The sequence below is a fragment of the Dipodomys merriami genome, unplaced genomic scaffold (genome assembly GCF_024711535.1).
Source record: "Dipodomys merriami isolate MVZ:Mamm:240054 unplaced genomic scaffold, mDipMer1.0.p SCAF_35, whole genome shotgun sequence".
Classification (NCBI taxonomy): domain Eukaryota; kingdom Metazoa; phylum Chordata; class Mammalia; order Rodentia; family Heteromyidae; genus Dipodomys; species Dipodomys merriami.
In genome coordinates this window covers 10,150,014-10,170,622 of record NW_027205048.1, presented here as the reverse complement: position 1 = coordinate 10,170,622, position 20,609 = coordinate 10,150,014, and the positions used below count along the sequence as shown (strand labels likewise).

General features: G+C 43.8%; 2 protein-coding genes across 2 annotated transcripts in view; one reads left to right on the top strand and one right to left on the bottom strand.

Moving 5' to 3' along the window:
* Eif3a (eukaryotic translation initiation factor 3 subunit A) overlaps positions 1–14,845 on the top strand; it is a 43,536-nt gene extending 28,691 nt beyond the window's left edge. The window contains exons 18-22 of the mRNA XM_069988126.1: positions 4,497–4,585; positions 6,080–6,771; positions 10,278–10,482; positions 11,912–12,102; positions 13,633–14,845. Coding sequence (XP_069844227.1) covers positions 4,497–4,585; positions 6,080–6,771; positions 10,278–10,482; positions 11,912–12,102; positions 13,633–13,862 — 1,407 coding nt within the window. The 3' untranslated portion in view covers positions 13,863–14,845. The remainder of the gene's footprint in view (positions 1–4,496; positions 4,586–6,079; positions 6,772–10,277; positions 10,483–11,911; positions 12,103–13,632) is intronic.
* Positions 14,830–20,346, bottom strand: Nanos1 (nanos C2HC-type zinc finger 1). Its single transcript, XM_069988133.1, has one exon. It carries the CDS (start codon positions 20,260–20,262, stop codon positions 19,369–19,371), a length of 894 nt encoding a protein of 297 aa, XP_069844234.1. The 5' UTR covers positions 20,263–20,346; the 3' UTR covers positions 14,830–19,368.
* Between the last annotated feature and the right edge of the window lie 263 nt (positions 20,347–20,609).

The window sequence follows — 20,609 nt, the reverse complement described above, 5'->3', positions numbered from 1 at the left end:
CCTCTACCACTTGAGCATAAGCCCCACTTCCAGCCTTTTCTGCTTATGTGGTGTGCTGAGGAATCGAACCCAGGGTCTCAGGCATGCAAGGCAAGCGCTCTACCACTGAGCCACCTTCCCAGCCCAAATGTTCAGTCTTTAACCTTTGTTGGTACTTATTACCAAAAACTTTAGTTAGTGTTCAAGGCCTTTTCATGGTTACTTTTTTCTGGTTAGTCTTCAAGTCATGTTTGCTTTAGCTATTCTGAGCATTTTTATGTCTGTCTGTCTGTATGTATGTATGTGTGTCGGTTGTGGGGCTTGAACTCTGAGCCTGGGCACTGTCCCTCGGATCTTCAGCTCAAGGTGCTCTCACTTAAGCCACAGTTTTCTAAGTGGTTTATTGGAGATAAGAGTCTCCTGGCCTTTCCTGCCAGAGCTGGCTTTGAACTGTGATTCCCAGATCTCAGCCTCCTGAGTAGCAGCACCCAGCTTGCTTTTTTTTTTTTTTTGGGCGGGGGGGGAGGGAGGTCCGGTCGTGGGGCCTGAACTCTGGGCCTGGACACTGTCCCTCAGCTCTTCAGCTCAAGGCTAGCGCTCTACCACTTGAGCTACAGTGCCACTTCCGGCTTTTTTCTTTTTGCTTATGTGGTGCTGAGGAATCGAACCCAGGGCCTCATGCATGCAAGGCAAGCGTTCTACTGCTGAGCCACCTTCCTAGCCCCTTTTTTTTTGTTTTTGTTTTTGTTTTTTGATCAGTCGTGGTGCTTGAACTCTGGGCCTGGGCACTGTCCCTTAGCTCTTCAGCTCAGGGCTAGTGTTCTACCACTTGAGCCACAGTGCCACTCCTAGTTTTCTGGTGGTTGATTGGGGATGAGTCTCACAGACTTTCCTGCTGGAACTGGCTTTGAACCACGATCTTCAGATCTCAGCCTCCTGAGTAGATAGAATTACAGGTATGAGCCACTTAGGCCCTGGTTGTTTAGTTTTTAAAGGAATGGTAGCTCAAGAATTTCTTGGCATTTCATTTTGTTGTTCCTTTTATGTGGCTAGCCCTGTAACTAGATGATTTATGTCTGTTTTCATTTTTCATTTTAGCTTTATCAAATATGGAGATAGTGAACTTTTATTACTGATCTCCTGTTTTACTTCCTGTTGTCCATAATGTGGTCTGTGTGTAGCTTTGTGTTTTGTTTTGTTTTGTGTATTTTAGTACTTTTTTTTTTTGTTACTTAAAATGTGTGGTCATGTGTTTTATTTCATTTTTTTTTTTTCCTTTTGGTTGTTTATTTTGTTTTGTTTTTGTGCCAATCCTGGCCCTTGAACTCAGGACTCTATCCCTGACCACCTTTTGGTGGAGGCTACCATTGTGTCACTTGAACACAGCTCTATTTCGGCTTCTTGGGTAGTTAGTGGAGTCTCATAAGACTCCTGGCTGGGGTAGCTATGAACCATGTTCCTCAGAACGCAACTCCCTGAGTAGTTATAACCATGAGATACTGGTTCCTGGCCATGGTCAAGATTTTAAGAATTGTGTCCTATAAATTTATGGGATCTTCTGAGGAAAGTGAAGAAACTGATCTATGACTAGCATCTTTTCAAATCTTGTTTGTCCACTCTTGTTCATTTACAATCTTCTGTTTTTGTTGTAAAGTCATGTCAGTTCCCTTTGGATGGTTAAATTTGTCTTTAACTTGATTTTTTTTTTGTTTTACATTTAGCATGGTAGCTGTTCTAAACTATTTCTACTGGGTTCCTCCCAAATCTGTCTAATAATAAGTTTGATAGCCATATAAACAAATATTGCCTCAAATAGGTACATTTTGGTTTGGTGTATCTTCAAAGTGTATGGATTTAACTTTCCTTATGTATGTCTCAAAGGAGGTTTTGTTCTTAGTATTGAACAATGGTTCATTGTTTTGACCTGTTTAAACATCATTTTTTAGGAATGTGGAGAGCATTCCTTCTCTTTCAATGTAAAGTCAGAGGGGAGAGTTCCTGATACCAGATTTGGTCTTGTTACTTTTCTAGATACTGTTTTATTTCTTGTAAACCTCAAGATGCTGAGAATCGTGGGTACTTGGTAATCATATGCTGTATAACTGAGCTATATACCCCCACCTCTCCTTTGCTATTTCTGTGGTAAAAGGAATTAGAAATTTCAATTTGGAGCCTCTCAAATGTTGGGACTACAGGTTTGTGCCACCACATCTGGTTTTGTGAAGCTTTTCCCCCATTTCCTTTTGCCCTTTATGCAAGAGGATTTAGTTCCTGTGCAAAACAAAAACTTGCATAACTTTTCTCAATTTTGTCTAGTCTTTCCTTTAGAAAAGTCTCTATAGGGCTGGGAAGGTGGTTCAGTGGTAGAGCCGCTTGCCTTACATGCGTGAGGCCCTGGGTTCCATTCCTCAGCACCACATAAGCAAAAAGAAAAAAGCCGGAAGTGACGCTGTGGCTCAAGTAGTAGAGTGCTAGCCTTGAGCTGAAAAGCTGAGGGACAGTGCCCAGGCCCAGAGTTCAGGCCCCACGACCGGACCCCCTTCCCCCCCCAAAAAAAAAAAAAAAGAAAGAAAGAAAAAGTCTTCTATACCTTTTAATGTTTTACTCTAGTTGTCTTCTTTTGTAGCAGGTTCCCTGAGATTCCAGTTTAGAGTATATGCATCAACAGGGCCCAGTTTGCTATTTAACCACTAACTTTAAGACATTTTTTTCTCCCAGTTAATTATTTTTGTTTTAATGGCTAATAGCCGTACTCAAAAATCTCTTGAAGTTCTGTTAGGTCTATGCTTCAGTCTGTAGTATTGTTGAGTTAAAGTAGAAGTTGGAGGCTAGGAGGGTTCTCAACATTATAGAATGATTATAGGTTACATTGACTATATTAATCTCCCATATTGTCCATTTGGGGAAGTCCCTTAGAACAAATTTTCATTTTTAAGACTTGGCCCAGTATTAGTTATGGTGGCAGGGGAGCCAACTCATTATTTAGCCACCCTTGTTTTGGCTATTACTGGAGAGCATCATTGTTAAGATAGTTGAAAAATCTTTTGTGGGGTATGAGTAGGTATTTGGAATTAAACTTAGGGCCTCAGGCATGTTAACATATTCCTTACTACTAAGCTACACTCCAACCTGTACAAGAAGTTTTTTGCATGAGGGTCCTTTTTACTCATGAACTATTTAAAGTCATAGGTCATTCTCAGCTTTGTACTTCTAGTTTTTCTCACCCCTACATTTTGTTTAAATACCTTCCTGAAATTCTCTTTTGGTTACATGGGGATTTTTGTTTTGTTTTACATTCTTACACTGGGACCTTTTTGCTCATAGCTGGTGTTCTACCTCATAAACCATGCCTACATTCTGACATTTTGGTGGTTAACTGGAGAATAGTCTTATAGACTTCTGCCTTTGAACTGAGATCCTTAGATCTCAGCCTACTTATTAGTAGGATCATGGTTGTGTTCTATTTGTGTAGGAGCTGATGAGCTGCTCTGACAGAACATGATTGAGTTCATGATGAAAGTTGTCTGAATTTATTTGATCAGATTTATATTTTCAGTTTGTGAGTATGGAATAACTTCCTAATTTAAGATGTTCATGTTTAAGGGCTTGAGGCTATAAAGTTAAGAATAATAATTGGGGCTGGGAAGGTGGCTCAGTGGTAGAGCGCTTGCCTTGTATGCATGAGGCCCTGGGTTCGATTCCTCAGCACCACATAAGCAAAAAGAAAAAAGCCAGAAGTGGTGCTGTGGCTCAAGTGGTAGAGCACTAGCCTTGAGCTGAAGAGCTGAGTGACAACACCCAGGCCCAGAGTTCAAGCCCCACGACTGGACCCCCCCCCCCAAAAAAAAAAAAAAAAAGAATAATAACCTTCCCCCTATACTGAGGATTACATTTAGGGCTTTAAGCATACTATGCAACAAGCACTCTTCCGTGTGTGTGTGTGTGTGTGTGTGTGTGTGTGTGTGTGTGTGTGTGTGTGTGTGTGTGTGTGTGTGTGTGTGTGTGTGTGTGTGTGTGTGTGTGTGTGTGTGTGTGTGTGTGTGTGTGTGTGTGTGTGTGTGTGTGTGTGTGTGTGTGTGTGTGTGTGTGTGTGTGTGTGTGTGTACTCACCTGCCCAGCCATCCATCCTAGCACTTGAATTCAGGGACTGGACACTGTTGTAGCAAGCACTTGAGCCACAGTATCATTTCTGAACTTCTGCCATTTAATTGGGGATGAGTCTCTTGGACTTTCCCTCCCAAGCTGGCTTCCAGTAGTGAGCCTCTGTAGTAGCTAGTATTATAGGCATACTGGTGGGTACCACTGGTGTCTGTACCCGTGTTAGCCTTTTGTTCTGAGATAGGGTCTCAACTGGAGCTGCCCTTCAATTCCCTTCAACTCTCAATTCTTCTACCTTTACCATCAGAGTAGCTGGGGGATTCCAGGTGTGCACCCCCATACCAGGGTCAAGAATGGAAATGTTTGCATGACAGTTCCAGTAGTTGTAGTCACTGTGGTGACTTTTGTTCCCATTGTAGGACTCTCGCTGGGGGGATAGAGACTCTGAAAGCACATGGAGAAAAGCACCTGAAGCTGACTCTGAATGGAGGAGAGGCCCACCAGAGAAGTAAGTGGACTTAAAAAGTGTGCCCCTAGTCATGATTTTAAAAATCTGGTTTATTTTGTTAGAATGAGAAAGGAGTTGTGTTTCTATTAATAAAATATTTTATACTTCGCCATTACTATGATGATGGACTTAAAAACATTTTGACAAATAAGTATTTCAGATTTCTTAATTCCCTAACCTGAGTATTGAGTTTAAGGAGTAAATATGAATAGTTCTATGGCATTTTTCTTTTCCTTCAAATTTAAACTACAAATGGTAGACAATAATGAAGGCTTTAATTCTTTTTTTTTTTTTGGTTGGTCATGGGGGCTTGAACGCTAGGCTTGGGCACTGTCCCTGTGCTCTTCAGCTCAAGGCCAGTGCTCTACCGCGTGAGCCACAGCGCCACTTCCGGTCTTTTAGTGGTTTATTGGGAGATCAGAGTCTCACGGACTTTCCTGTCGGGGCTGGCTTTAAACCGCGATCCTCAGATCTCAGCCTCCTGAGTAGCTAGGATTACAAGGCGTGAGCCACCGGCGCCCGGCTGAATGAATGCTTTAATTCTTGAACAGAAATTGAGTTTAGAAAGCTTATTGTAAAAGATATAGAAGTTGCCAAAGTGCTTCTGGGAAGGTGAAGATGACCTATTTTAATCTGTCTTCTTAGTGGTCTATGTCTTGGTATATACGCCACTAAATTTTGTGTCACATTTTATGGTTTTTTGTTTGCCAGTCCTGGGGCTGGGGGCTTGAAATCAAGGCCTGGACATTGTGCACTCTACCACTTGAGCCATTGCACCACTTCCAGCCATTTCTGTTTATATAGTACTGAGGAATTGAACACAGGGATTCATGCATGTAGGGCAAGCAATCTGCCACTAAGGCACCTGCCCAGCCCTTGTGTTACATTTTATTAGGGAAACTGTTTTTTTTTTTTTTTTGTCAGTTTTGGGGCTTAAACTCAGAACCTTGATGCTGTCCTTGAGCATTTTCAGTCAGGGTTAGCACTCATCACTTAGAGCCATAGCACCACTCTGGAATTGGAGATAAGAGTCAGTCTCTGGACTTCCTGACTGGGCTGGCTTTGGAATGCAATCCTCAGATCTCAGCCTCCTGTGTCATGAGAGCTTTTTTTTTTTTTTTTTTTTTTTTTTTTTGTCGGCCGTGGGGCTTGAACTCTGGGCCTGGGCGCTGTCCCTCAGCTCTTCAGCTCAAGGCGAGCGCTCTACCACTTGAGCTACAGCGCCACTTCCGGTTTTCTGGTGGTTTATTGGAGATAGGAGTCTCACGGTCTCCCCTGCCCGGGCTGGCTTTGAACCGCGATCCTCAGATCTCAGCCTCCTGAGTAGCTAGGATTACAGGCGTGAGCCACCAGCGCCCAGCTGAGAGCTTTTTTTTTTAAGTACCAGGATTAAAATTAGTGTTTGAAACAAAAGAGTGAAATAAAACCTAATTCCTCAAAGAATCCACAACTTTCAAAAAAAGTTGCTGATAAATATGGCCTGTTGCTCTATAGGGATTGGAGACGTGGAGAAGGTCGGGATGAAGAGAGGCCTCATAGAAGAGATGAAGATCGACCAAGGCGTGTGGGGGATGATGAAGAGAGAGAATCTTCTGTCAGGCCAGATGATGATCGTATACCTAGGCGTGGCCTGGATGATGACAGAGCCCCTAGACGTGGTCCTGATGAAGACCGTTTCTCTCGACGTGGGGCAGATGATGACCGTCCTTCCTGGCGTAATACGGATGATGACAGGCCTCCAAGACGAATTGGTGATGATGACAGGGGAAGCTGGAGGCATGGGGATGATGACAGGCCACCTAGACGAGGGCTGGATGATGACAGAGGAAGCTGGCGAGCAGCTGATGAGGACAGAGGACCAAGACGGGGCATGGATGAGGACCGAGGGCCAAGGCGAGGAGTTGCTGATGATGAGCGATCATCCTGGCGTAGTACTGATGATGACCGGGGCCCCAGACGGAACATGGATGATGACAGAGGTCCCAGGAGAGGTTTGGATGATGACCGAGGTCCCAGGAGAGGATTGGATGATGACCGAGGACCCTGGAGGAATGCTGATGATGATAGAGTTTCCAGACGAGGTGCTGAAGATGACAGAGGGCCTTGGAGAAACATGGATGATGATCGGATTCCCAGACGCGGTGATGACTCAAGACCTGGTCCCTGGAGACCATTTGTAAAACCAGGTAAAATTCTGACATGTAGAAAATGAAAGGACAGGTTGGCATATACAATGATTTTCTTGTCAAAAATGTGCCTTTGCTATAGCATACTCTTTGTTTGTTTGTTTGTTTTGTCAGTTGTGGGGCCTGAACTCTGGGCCTGGGCGCTGTCTCTCAGTCTTCAGCTCAAGGCTAGCACTCTACCACTTGAGCCATAGCACCACTTCCAGCTTTTTTTTTTTTCTGCGTATGTGGTGCTGAGGAATTGAACCCAGGGCCTCATGAATGCAAGGCAAGCACTCTACCACTGAACCACCTTCCCAGCCGCACTAACTTCTGCCTATCAGAACCTACACCGTTTGTCTCCCAGAGCTTTGGCCTGGTGTTCTTGCTTGGCTTTTTTTCACTTAAGGCTGGTACTGTACGACTTGAGCCACACCTTTACTTACAAGCTTGTCCTTTTTTGCCTTGTATTTCAAAGGACCTTTTTGTGCCCATCCAAAGCTGTGGTTTTAAAAATTCTATTCAGGCTCAGTCTTTACCTCTAACCAAAATTTAGTCTTATTAAATATTTGTCCATATTCCATTTGCAATTTCTCTTAACACTTCGGAATTTAATCTATGCCAAACTAGATTCATTGACTTCTCCCCACAGATAAGCTAGGAATTGTTTTTTGTTGTTGTTGGAGGTGGTGGTGTTTCCTTGTGGTTAATTGGAGGTAAGTGTCTCATGAACTTTCCTGCCCAGTATGGCTTTGAACTGATTTTCAGATCTCAGCCACTTGAGTAAGGATTACAGGCATGAAACATTTGCACCTGGCTGGTTTTTGTTTTTGTTTTTGTTTTGTGCCTGTACTGGGGCTTGAACTTGGGCCTCACACTCTTCCTTAGCCTTTTTGCTTAAAGATGGTGCTGTACTGTCTTTATTTTATTATTACTATTTTTTAGTGTTTTTGTTGTTGTTGTTTGTTTGTTTTGCCGGTTGTGGGGCCTGAACTCTGGGCCTGGGCGCTGTCCCTCAGCTCTTCAGCTCAAGGCTAGCGCTCTACCACTGGAGCCACAGCGCCACTTCTGGCTTTTTCTGTTTATGTGGTGCTGAGGAATCGAACCCAGGGCTTCATGCTTGCAAGGCTGCACTGTGCCGCTGAGCTACCTTCCCAGCAAGTTCTTTTTGCTGGTTTTTTTTTTTTTTTTTGTCAGTTGTGGGTCTTTTTTTTTTTGGTCGGTCGTGGGGCTTGAACTCTGGGCCTGGGCGCTGTCCCTCAGCTCTTCAGCTCAAGGCAAGCGCTCTACCACTTGAGCTACAGCGCCACTTCCGGTTTTCTGGTGGTTTATTGGAGATAGGAGTCTCGCGGTCTTTCCTGCCCGGGCTGGCTTTGAACCGCGATCCTCAGATCTCAGCCTCCTGAGTAGCTAGGATTACAGGCGAAGTTGTGGGTCTTAAACTCTGGGCCTGGGCGCTGTCCTTGCGCTCTTCAGCTCAAGGCGAGCACTCTACCACTTGAGCCACAGCACCACTTCCTTTTAGTGTTGTTTAATAGACAATATCTCACTTTATATTCCAAGCTGGCCTCAAACTCAGATCCTCATGTCTCTGCCTTCTGAGTGTTTGGATTAAAGGTGTTTATTACCACACCATGCTCTTATTAGTCATTTAGTTTTGTTTTTTTTTCCTCCCCCTGATCCTGGGGCTTGAACTCAGGGCCTGGATGCTGTCCCTTAGCCTCTGCTCAAGGCTAGCACTGTGCCACTTGAGCCACAATGCCACTTCCAGCTTTTTCTGAGTAGTTTCTTGGAGATAAAAGTCTCATGGCCTTTTCTGCCTGGGATGATTCCAAACCACAATTGTCAGCATCCTGAGTAGTTAGGGTTATAGGCATGAGCCTTTAACTTAGCACTTGCAAAACTTAGCACCCAGCTAAGTTTTGCTGTTTTGATGATCCTTATACCCATTCAATTTTGTCTTCCTCCTGGTTATACTTGAGTCTGAGTCTCCATCCTTTCAGACTCTTGTTCTTACCTTGTTTCTGGTCTTACCCACTCTCTTTGTGCTCTTTCCTGTGTTCCATAACCAGAATAATTCATTCTAAAGTCTAGATCCAAGTGAGAAGCTTCTGTGGTTTTACTCTTACAGTTTTTATGGTATGCCTCTTGTCTGTTCAGGTCTCATTCTATTCCATTGTTCAGCTGTGTAACTTTAAGTAAGCTTACCTTTTTGTGCTTTATGTAAAGTGGTTTAACAGTACAGTAGGTTCTCAGTGTTGCCATGAATGTAGAAAAATTCTAAATTGAGACTGGTTATTCCAATATATAAATTTTGTGTTATTATTACTTAAAAGCAATTTATTTAAAACTATGTTGACTTATTACATTGAGCTCATGTACTATATAATATACTATATAATATATACTATATAATATATAATAAATACTATATAATAAATACTATATAATATAGCTTGTACCTAAACAAACCTTTTTGTTTAGCACATTTATTTTCTTAAGGCATATCATCAACTTTCTTGTTTTTAGGATAAAAATAATACCTAAGTGCTACACTGAGGTCATTTTAGACAGCAAATTCAGCAGCAAAAATCACAAAGATGTGAGGAACATGGCACTAAATAAGCACGCCTGAGAGGGATGCTTGATAGTAAGAGCTGCAGCTGGAAGGCAGAGTGATACAGTCTCAGATGGGATCCTGTGTCAGGCCACTCAGATGTTCTGCTGCTCTCAGTGATTGTAATTGCCACAAGGTCAAAATCTGCCTATAGTGAAGATAACTCAGCTATGGTGAACAAGTAAAGCAGAGGGTTTAGGTTAATGCTTTGGTACATGTTAGTATCATTGTTGACAACAGTAATTGTTAGCTTTGCAGGTATTAATACACTCCCACAGAAACATTTGCTTACTTTGGGCCCTTTCTGCTTCATGTAACATATAGGTTCAGACATGGTTACTTGTGAGACTGGGCAGGATCAAAGCATTTATCGTATTCATGAATACGTGTGTGGGAGGGTTGGAGGACAGGTATAAGAAAAGAAAAAGTCTTTGATACAGCCTCTGAAAATGTTGGCAGGGTATAAGTAAATCCACAATTGGGACTTATAACTCAAAAAATAGTGTTTTCTGCTTAAATAAGCAGTCTGCTTAGAATTAGAAAAGGTTTGAATCTGAAATCAATGCATACATACAACAGGAAAAACTCAACAATAACCTAAGTTTTATGAGACATTTAATTTGGACTGTGTTATCTATAGAGATAGATGTAGGAGGAACTGTTAATAAGTAGTCTGTGCAATTAGGTACATAGCTTTAACCTTTTCTTTTAAAAAGGAAATTGAAATATCTCATTAGTGTTTAGAATGCTAATGAGTATGAGTTCACTAATGTTAAGATCTCTCGTAAGTGCTTGAGGTGTGGCTCAGTGGTAGTGTTCGCCTAGCATATCCAAAGTGTTGGATTCCACCTTCTACCTTGAAAATTAGTCTGTTTTGAGGGTGAAATAAATCCTTCTTTAAAAAATACAGGTGGATGGAGAGAGAAAGAAAAAGCCAGAGAAGAGAGTTGGGGTCCACCTCGGGATTCAAGACCAGCAGAAGAACGCGAATGGGATAGAGACAAGGAAAGGGACAGAGACAATCAAGATCGTGAGGAGAATGACAAGGACATTGAGCGAGAAAGGGATAGAGAGAGAGATGGGGATCGTGAGGATCGCTTCAGAAGACCTCCCAGGTTGGATATGTTACTTGTAAATTACAAATGTCTGTGTGTTTGTGTGTGTGTTTAAGGGGGTGGTTTTAGGACTTGAACTCAGGGCGTCTTACTGGCTCAGAAAATAAGTGTGGCTCTGTTTGAGCTTCACTTATAGCCTTTTTTGCTCTGATTATTTTTTTTTAATTCTTATTTTATTTTATTTGTGAACAAACTGTACAGAGGGGTTACAATTACATGGGCAGGATAATGCGTACATTTCTTACCAAGCATTGCAGCCTCCTCCTCTGTTTACCCTTCACATCCCTTCCCAGCCTCTCCCCTCCCCCTCTGATTATTTTTTTTTAATCTAGATTTATTTATTTATTTTTGCTGGTCTTATGGCTTTAACTCAGGGCCTGGGCTCTGTCCCTGAGCCTTTCTGTGCTCAGTGCTAGCACTCTACCACTTGAGACACAGAGCCACTTCTGGCTTTTTTTAATGTGGTACTGAGGAATGGAACCCAGGGCTTCATGCATGCTAGGCTTGCAAGCACTCTACCACTGAGCCACGTTTCCAGCCCCTGGTTATTTTTGAAGTAGGGTTACTTACTTACTACCTATTGTAGCAGGGATGATGCCCAGCTATTGGTTGAATTGGGGAATCTCAAAAGTGTTCATGCTGTCTCCCAAAGTAGTTAGGATAGCAGTTGTGAGCCTACCAGTGCCCAGTCAGTCTTTTCTTCTTAACGGAACTATCCTAGCAACCTCTTTTTTTGACCAATACTGGGGCTTGAACTCAGGGCCTGGGTGCTGTCCCTGAGCTGCCTTTGCTCAAGCTAGCACTCAGCTACATGAGCCACAGCACCGCTTCATGCATGCTAGGCAAGCACTACCACTAAGCTAATTCCCATATCACCTCTTTCTTTTAAAAAATCCTTTAAAAAATTAATAGTATAAGTTCTAGTTTCTGCCCAGTGCCGGTGGCTCACGCCTGTAATCCTAACTACAGAGGAGGCTGAGATCTGAGGATCACGGTTCAAAGCCAGCCTGGGAAGGAAACTGTGAGACTCAGGGACAGTGCCTAGGCCCAGAGTTCAAACCTCAGGATCCACCAAAAAAAGTGTCTTCTTTCCTCTACTGAAGTACGTATGCTGATAAATTTAGACAGTGCTTGCTTCTCAAGAAGTATAATTTTCTACAAGGATGGAAAGTTGTGTATTTATATTGTCCACCTTCTTGTCTGAAGTCAACAGCCACATGTGGTTGTTGAGTGCTTGGGATATAGGTAGTGATGCTAGCTGCCTTGACTGTAAGTGGATTGAGGTAGCTATGTGTGTGGTGGCTACTATGTGGGAGGAAATGCACTTTGATATATCTTTGCTTGGTTTTTATGTCTAAATATATCTAATTGAGGGAAAGTTATGAAAATTAGTCAATATCAAGAATTTTGTCCTTTCAAATGGCTACAGGGATGAAGGTGGCTGGAGAAGAGGACCAGCTGAAGAATCTTCAAGCTGGAGAGATTCAAGTCGCCGCGATGAGAGGGATAGGGATGACCGTCGGCGTGACCGAGATGATAGGCGTGATCTAAGAGAAAGGCGAGATCTAAGAGATGACCGAGAGCGGAGAGGACCACCCCTCAGATCAGAGCGAGAGGAAGGTATGGTCATTACAGCTGCTGGTGTATGGAAAACTGTGAGGAGGATTTAGTTAACTTGTAGAGTTCTATGAACTCAAAACTGAACAGTTGATACTTTATTCCATTTAGAGCTTTATGATCAGATTGTGAACTGAGCTCATTTCTAAGATCAGTACAGTGATAGGCTAAAATGAACAATACACATTTATGAAATTTAATGAAATGACTAAGTTATCTGGAAGTTATGTTCTGGTGGATAAACATAACTGCTCTCTAAAATTGGTAGTGAAAACTTTAGTAAGCAATGCTTGCTGTACATGGCAAAACTTTGGTTCTTTTCTGTTTATGTTTTTGGGTACCATTTGGGGTTTCGCAGGGCCTTCAATTTGCTTGTCAGGTGCTCTTCTAATTTAGCCAGGCCCTTTATAAGTTTCACGTTTTAATATTTTGTGTGCACACCACAATCATGATTGTCATCATAGCTTAAAACTTTTTTTTTCTTTTTATGCTGAGCCTGAGTGCTGTCCCTGAGTTTCTTTTGCTCAAGGCTATCACTTGAGCCACAGCTCCACTTTCAGCTTTTTGGTAGTTTAGTGGAGACAAGAGTTTAACAGACTTTCCTACCCAGGCTGGTATTGAATTGTTTCTCAGATCACAGCCTCCTTAGTAGCTAAGGAGGTGTGAGCCACTGGTACCTGGCTGAACTTTGATGTTTTATGACTAATTTGCTGTTAAAATTCTTCAAGCGCCAGAAATCCTTGGGGGTGTATGTGGAGGGGGGTGTATATGTGTCAGTACTGTGGCTTGAACTCAGGACCTGGGAGCTGCCCCTTACTTTTTCACTCAAAGCTATTACTGCTGTTTGAACCACATCTCTACTTCCAGGTTTTTGGTGGTTAATTGGAACTAAGAGTCTCACAGAGTTTCCTGCCGAGACTGGTTTGAACTATGAGCCTCAGATTAAAATGTTTTATTTAGCAATGATTTCTGCTTATTTTTCATTTTGTTTGTAGGTTTGATTTTTTAAAGCTTTTATTGGAAATACCAAATGTGTGAAGTTTTAGGTATGATTCTATGTAATCTTCACAAAATTTCTGAGCAATTTTAGGTAGATACATTTTTTTGTCTCAGGTTGTTTGATTTAAGACACTTAAAGCTTTTTTTCCCCACTCAATTTTTACCTTTTTTTTTTTTGGCCAGCCCTGCCTTCTATGCTATCACTACCACTTGAACCACAGTGCCACTTGTGCATTTTTTTGAGTAGTTTATTGGAAAGTCTCACAAACTTTTCTGCCTAGGCTTACTTTGAACCACAATCCTTACATCTAAAAGCCTCCTGAGTAGCTAGAATTACAGGTGTGAGCCATTGGTGCCGCGCTCTACTTTACATTTTTTTATATAGTGCTGGGGATTGAACCTAGGTCTCCTGTTAAGCAAGTGCCTTACCATTCAAACCACAGCTCTCAGTCTTTTCGCTTTTGGTTTTTCTGATAGAGTCTCTTCTCTTGCTTTTGTCTGGATTACATTCTTTGTTCAATTCATCTTTTTTAGTAAGTTCTTGGAGACGTTCTGATGACAGGAAAGATGACAGGGGAGAAGAGCGAGATCCACCCCGTCGTGTTCCTCCCCCAGCTCTAACTAGAGATCGAGAAAGAGACCGGGATCGTGAAAGGGAAGGTGATAAAGAAAAGGCCTCTTGGAGAGCTGAGAAAGATAAGGAGTCTCTTCGTCGTACTAAAAATGAGACTGATGAGGATGGATGGACCACAGTACGACGTTAAGTCTCAAGATAATGGATTCGAACTTGTGTTTTACATAGGTTTAACCACATTCAAGGATTATTATACTTGTGCTTCAGCCAGTCTAAATTGGATTCTTTAATGTTGTCTCACCATAACACACACAAAAAAGCATGAACTTGTATTATTAACCCTATATAACAGATTGATCATGCACCGTATCCACAGAGGGTTGGGAAACCATGCCATTTTCTGGAATTTAAGGTGTTGCATTATTTCATCAATCATTTGTTTACAAAAAAGAAAAAAACAAAAAAAATAAAAAATGTGAACCCTTCAGGTATTGAGGAATACCTGTTATCTTGGTATACAATTGATCTTTTTTTCTTTTGATTTTGAAATATCTGGTATTAATTTGGAATAAGGTAAGATTCTGTTAAGATGTATTTGGAAATCCTTTAAGCCAGTGGATCTGAAAGTTGACACACCAATACTGGAACATGTACTTCTCTAGGCATTTTGAGGTACTGTTTTTAGGATCAGAGAAATGCAGTAAACATTGCATGGCTACAGTGGGATTTTCGTAGCTTTGAGGAGGTGAGTATGAGGTAATTTGCAGTCATTGTCATGACATGACATACTGCTGCTCTGTGGGAATCTAGCATAGTATGGCTTCTCAGTTCTATAAGATTTGCTCAATTGTCGCTGAGGTTTTTTTTTTTTTTTCTGTTGCCAATAGCAAACTGCTTTTCCATTAATGGAGTATTCATGCCTTTTTAAGCATTTAAAATATGATATTTATAAATGTGTGGTTTGGAGGAATTGTTTAAATTCTGTTTCCTAATTTTCTTTCTCTTCAGGATAGAGTCAACAAGTAATTTGTAGTAATGACTGTGTTGCCTTCAATTTTGGAGTGCAGTAGTGATGTTAAAGATTAACTATCTGGTCTTATTGAAGCCAACACAGAACTTGCTGCTGTGTTTTTCTTTTTTCTTCAATGATAAATAAAATACTTACAGAATTTGTTTTAGTGTTGGTTTATGAATATAAAGCGTTTTGCTTATGGTTAGTACGTTTGCATTGAGGTGAGTGTATTTTGTTTTCTTTTTATCAGTGTTATATCTCTTATGTATTGAAAAATGGAAAATAGCCTAAATATAACACAGAAAGCAACTAGAAATACCACTAGATTATTACCTGTCTGTAAGTGAAGCTCTTCAACTTTTTTGTTTTTAAATGCTGGTTGTGGGGCTTGAACCCAGCTTGGGTGCTCTCTCTCAGCTGTTTTTAGTGTTCTACCATTAGAGCCACAGCTCCACTTCTGGCTTTTGGTGGTTAGTTGGAGATATGAGCACCTTGATCCTCAGATCTCAGCTTCCTGAGTAGCTAGCATCATAGTGTGCACGTGGTATGTACAGGTATCACTTTTGGATTTTTTGAACATAGAAATAAGGGAATGTTAAGGCTATGGGCACTATAAACTTGGGGAGTAGTGATGAGAATTGCTGTTTGTTGGGACAGCTTTAAGGCCAGAAGAAGGGTGTACGGATATGGTTTTGTTTAGTCAGATTCTTCTATGATTTTTTTTGTTTTGTTTTTTGCCATGGGGTGGAGTAGGGTTTGTTTGTCCTACAGCTTGAATTTCAGAGCTTGGGTGCTGTCCCTAACTAAGCTTTTTGCCCTCCACCATTTACGCCATAGCTCCACATATGGCTTTCTTTGGTGATTAATTGAAGACCCTGAACCATATATTCAGATCTCAGCCTCCTGATAGCTAGTATTACAAGGTGTGAACCACAATCATCTTTCGTTTGATAATACTAATGGTGGAAGTCACTTTTGAAAGACTGATACCTGACATTTCAGTATGCTAAAAGTTGGTATATTTGGATAGTGCTAGAATTTGAACTCAGGGCCTTGTACTTTCACAGGCACTTTGCCACTGAGCCATGCCTCTAGCCCTAATATGAAAGTCTTTAAAAAATAAGCCTTTTGTTGTGGGGAGGACTTTGCTTTCTGAACTTAAGAGATGATGACTATATCAGGGCATGAGTTTGTACTTAGGTGATAGTACATGTGATATTGCAGAATTCCGGACAGTTCTTTAAGTGAGACGTGTAAAAGCTTCAAGGCACTATCCTGGAAACCTACCTTTTCTGCTCCACTCAGCCCATCTGTGTCTCCTGTTCTATCTCCTCTTGTTTCATCCTGAGTCAGACCCAGAACACATAGCTGGGGCAGAATAGTGTTAGGCTGTTTGCTTTGTGACCCAACCCTGTATCGTTTTCCCTAGGTTTATTAACAGGTGTAACAGAAAATGAACAACCAACCTACCCCTAAATATGCCATTTGGTCTTCATGTTCTCCGTGGCTTCAGGAGTTTTAAACCAGAACATTGCTGTTAAATACAGAAAAAAGCCTGAAGGTAGAGATGACACTGTCTCCCAAAATGCTACATCCACTGGTTGTCTATGGAGTATTTTCTAGGAGTAGTTAGCACGTGGAATGTTAATCGTTAAGAATCACTGATCTGCATGGTAGAGTAGTTAGCACGTGGAATGTTAATAGTTAAGAATCACTGATCTCTGCATGGTAGTAGACAGCTTTGATCATCACACTTTGAAGGCCAATATAGAAGATTCTAAGTTCAAGGCTCAGGTGGGTTACTTAGCAGGACCATATCTCAAAACAATGCCATTGTCTATATAACTATTCCTATATAACTACAATAAAAGTACATGATGCCATAGGAAGAAATAACAACTTAGCAAATTAATTACAAGGAACCAAATTATTCACTTGGAAATCAGGACTGATGTCTTTACCACAAAGTATATTTAAATAGTGATATGGATTGAAAATGTATGGTTCCAGTTTAATGTGGCTGTTAGAAGAAATAAAACCACACATGGTGGAAATACAAGTATGAACAGGAAAGCAGCAACCTGTGCCTCTGCCCTTGGTGAAAACTCTTGGGGATTCAGATACCTTTTATTGTCTAGACAAATAGAGCATATTCTCAGGAAGAATGTAATCTTGTCATTTTTTTAAACTGGATTTTTCTACCCTAAACAATCGAGAAATGTTCAGTTTTAGATTAAGTCCCAAAGATAATTTTGCCAGTCCTGTGTTTTGAACTCTGGGCTTGAGCGCTGTCCCTGAGCTTTTGTGTTCAAGGCTAGTGCTCTACCACTTGAGCCACCGCTCCTTCTGGCTTTTTGTGGAGATGAGAGTCTCACAGACTTTTCTGCCCAATTGGCTTTGAACTGTGATCCTCACATCTTGGCCACCTGAATAGCCAGGACTACAGGTGTGAACCACTGGCTCAAGGATTATTTTTGTGCCAGTACTTGGGCTTGAACTCAGGACATCACTCTCATTGGCTTTTTTGCTGAATGCTGATATTCTACCACATGAGCTACATCTACAGTAACAAAGATTACTTTTAAATAAATGAAGTATACCCAAACTATTACAGGAACAACTTGGTACCACAAATAACAAGTATTAACAGTGTTGGGAAAAATTGAGGCAAATTTGACATGGTGCAAAGTGATTATGGGGTACTTTTAAAATAGGTTAATGTAATAGTTATCTCATCTTTACTCCAGGACTTCACAAAAACTGCTCAGCCTTCCCAGTTCAGGTAAAATAGTAATACCAGAATAGTAAATAGGCAAAGGATGCATCCCATTACATAAGTGTGCATTCTGGTACTGAGGCTGTTACAGTCAAAACAAAAGCCTGATGCCTTAGGAAATCTAAAATTCCAGTCTTAAAACTTGCCAGGTAGCTGAATCTGCCACCTGTCAGTTCTTTGTTCTGCAGAGTGCACCGTTCATAGTGACTTCAAAAGGTAGACTAATAGGTGATGGGACTTCCCATTGACTTGAAAATTTTACCTCCCCACCTCCAAAGAAACTAGAGTAATAATATTCTTTAGCAAAAAAAAAAATGTACATAATTTTATTAAGCTACTTGAGCTGAGGCCCAGACAATTCTCTTGTTGGGGGCTAGAATTAGGGATGGATGTTTCCACCATTGCTCCTGCATTTGATGCACCTTCCTTTGTCCCAAACAGCGTTCAGCTACTCAGTATATTTAGCCCAGTCTGCATTCTTATAGTGTGTTTCCACTTCAAGGCAGTAGTTTGTGGAAGTAGCTGTTTAGCATGAAGCCAGTCTGAACTAATACCCTAGCTAATAATGTAAGCTTTATAGACTTAAGACAATCTCTTGCTAGTGGTTTGTGCATTTCTGATGTATTCCTCTTAACTCACTTTCCATCTTTGCCTTATACATCTTGCCCTGGTAGTCTAAAGCTACAAGTCACAGTGTGGCATTCGGAGTGGTGGATTTAAAAACAAACGTTGAAAATAAAGTATTAGGAGCCTCTGCTTAAGGGTAACTTGGTGGGGTGGCCAGGCCACCTAAGGATCTCTTTCTAATAAGAATGAGAACACCAGGGAGGCCATGTTTCTTGTCATAACCCCTCCCCCAAAGACTCCTTTAATTAGGGCTTATCCTGGTGTACTCCCTGGATGCCAGAAGCCAGACAGCCCAAAGGGAAAACCTTCCTGAGCTCAGGTTATTACATTAGCTTTCCAACTCGTATTTTAAAGCTGGAGAAGCAACAGCTCTGAGCTTTTCTCCATCACTTAGGAAACCTGAAACAGCAATCTGAACACTTCGATTTTCTCTTCTTTGATCTTAGTATCATAGACATTCGCAAATAATTAGAAATGGGGGGGGTGCATGGAGAAAAATGCCAAATAGGAGCTATAGATAAGATGAACTCATACTGTTACTGTATAAATACACAAGTTCTTTAAACAGCACCATTTCCAAGCGTATACACAATATGATTATGACTTGGCACAAGTTTTAGAAAGTTGCTAGTCCAATAATAAAAGATCTGGTACATAAAAGGAGAAGGAGTTGTATTCTACCTGCTACAGATTGTGCATTTAATCTCCAGCTAGAACAAACAAGCCACAAGAAGGGGACCCTCCCGAATTAATACTGGATAAACCTTCACTTTTCAGAACTGAAGCTACCAGAGGCCTCACCTGGAATTAAAGAGTGACTAGGGGCAAAACTAAGATATTGATCGCATCCAACAATGTCATTTTTGCCAACATTCCATAAAAATCGCCAGTTTAAAGAGGCTCATTAAAAAAATATTCTAGACCTAATAAAGTGTCTCCATTCATGAAACGAAACATCCAAGATGAGAGACCATTTCATACGGATGCGCATCTAAAATAGGTGGACTTGAACAGTAAATAAACGATGCCTCCTGGGTGCCATTATTTCAGCCAGGGAAATACACGCGGCCCTCGCCGTTCTGCATGTGCGCAAACTATACACTGCAGAGACAAAAATCAAGATGTTAGCGTCCAGTCCCAACCGCTCCCCGGTAAAGTACTCCTCCCGGCCGGCTTCTCCCGACAGACCACCGAGACGACGTTCCGAGTTGGGCTGAGCTCCGCGGCGGCGGCCCCGCCCTGCCTGGTGGCACCGGGCCTCGGCGGAGCGGAGCCCGGCTCTCAGCGCAGCTTCTTGCCGGGCAGGCTGTCCCGGGCGCTGCGCGGCGGCAGGCGGGCGGCGGGCGGCGGCGGCACTTTGGAGAGCGGGCAGTACTTGATGGTGTGCGCGTTGTCGCCGCTGGCGCCGCACAGGGGACACGTGTAGCGGCGCAGTACCGGGCACAGCACTCGCCCGTCGGGGCCCTTCAGGATGTGGGTGGTGTAGAGCGCCACCGCCTCCTTGTTGTTCCGGCAGAACACGCACACCTGCAGCTCGGGCTTGAGCAGCCGGGCGGCGGCCGCCCCGGGGGCCGCGTGCCCGCGAGGCTCGGCCGCCCACGCCGGAGCCCGCTCCTCGCGCGGCGCCACCTCGGCCGGGGCGGGGGCGGCGGGGGCGCAGCCCAGCAGCACCGCGGCGGCGCGACCCGCGAACGGGCTCAGCTCGGCGAAGCGCTCCTCCAGCAGCCCGGCCTCGGCGGGGCCCGCGCACAGCTCCAGAGCGCGCAGCTCCAAGTAGCGGCTCCGGGACCCCGGGTCGTCGCTGTCGTCTTCGTCGTCCTCGTCGTCGTCGTAGTCAGGCGACCCCAGCGTCGGGCCCAGCGCCCCGGGCCCCGTCCCCGCGTGGGGGGAGCAGCAGGACGAGGAGGAGGAGGAGGGCGGGGACCCGCCGCCTCCACCCCCTCCGCCGCCGCCACCGCCGTCGTCGTCTCCGCCGCGGCTGCAGCCGAAGCGCGACTCGCCGTCCACCGCCTTGGTGATGAGCGTGGCGAGCCCCAGGTAGTCGTTCCACGAGCTGAAGGGCTGCGGGTGCGCCGGGCCCTGGGCGCTCACGTAGCGGGCGCTGGGCACGAGCGCCATGGGCGCGGGGGCGCGGCCGCGGCGGGGCGAGCGGGGCGCCCAGGGGAAAGCCTCCATGGGCGGGCTGCGGGCCGCGCGCCGCCTCCCCGCCGCCGGCGCGGGCCGGACGGACGGAAGGGACGCGCCGAGCCTGCCCGCGGGCCGGCCTGCCAGCCGCGGGGTGGGGCCCGCTTCGCTTGCCTTTTATCGGATCCGCTCCTCCCCAAACCCCTCCTCGCCGCCGCGGCCCTGCCCCCTGCGCTCCCCCGCTCGGGCTACAGCGCCCGCGCCCCGGACGGAGGCGGAGCGCGGGCGGTCGTTCCGGGGTCGGGCGGGCGGTGCAAGCGGAGCGCTCCGGCCCGCGCGGCTCCCGGGCCCCGGGCGCGGCGCCGGCCTCGCCAGCTGCGGGGCGCCTTTCATCCTGC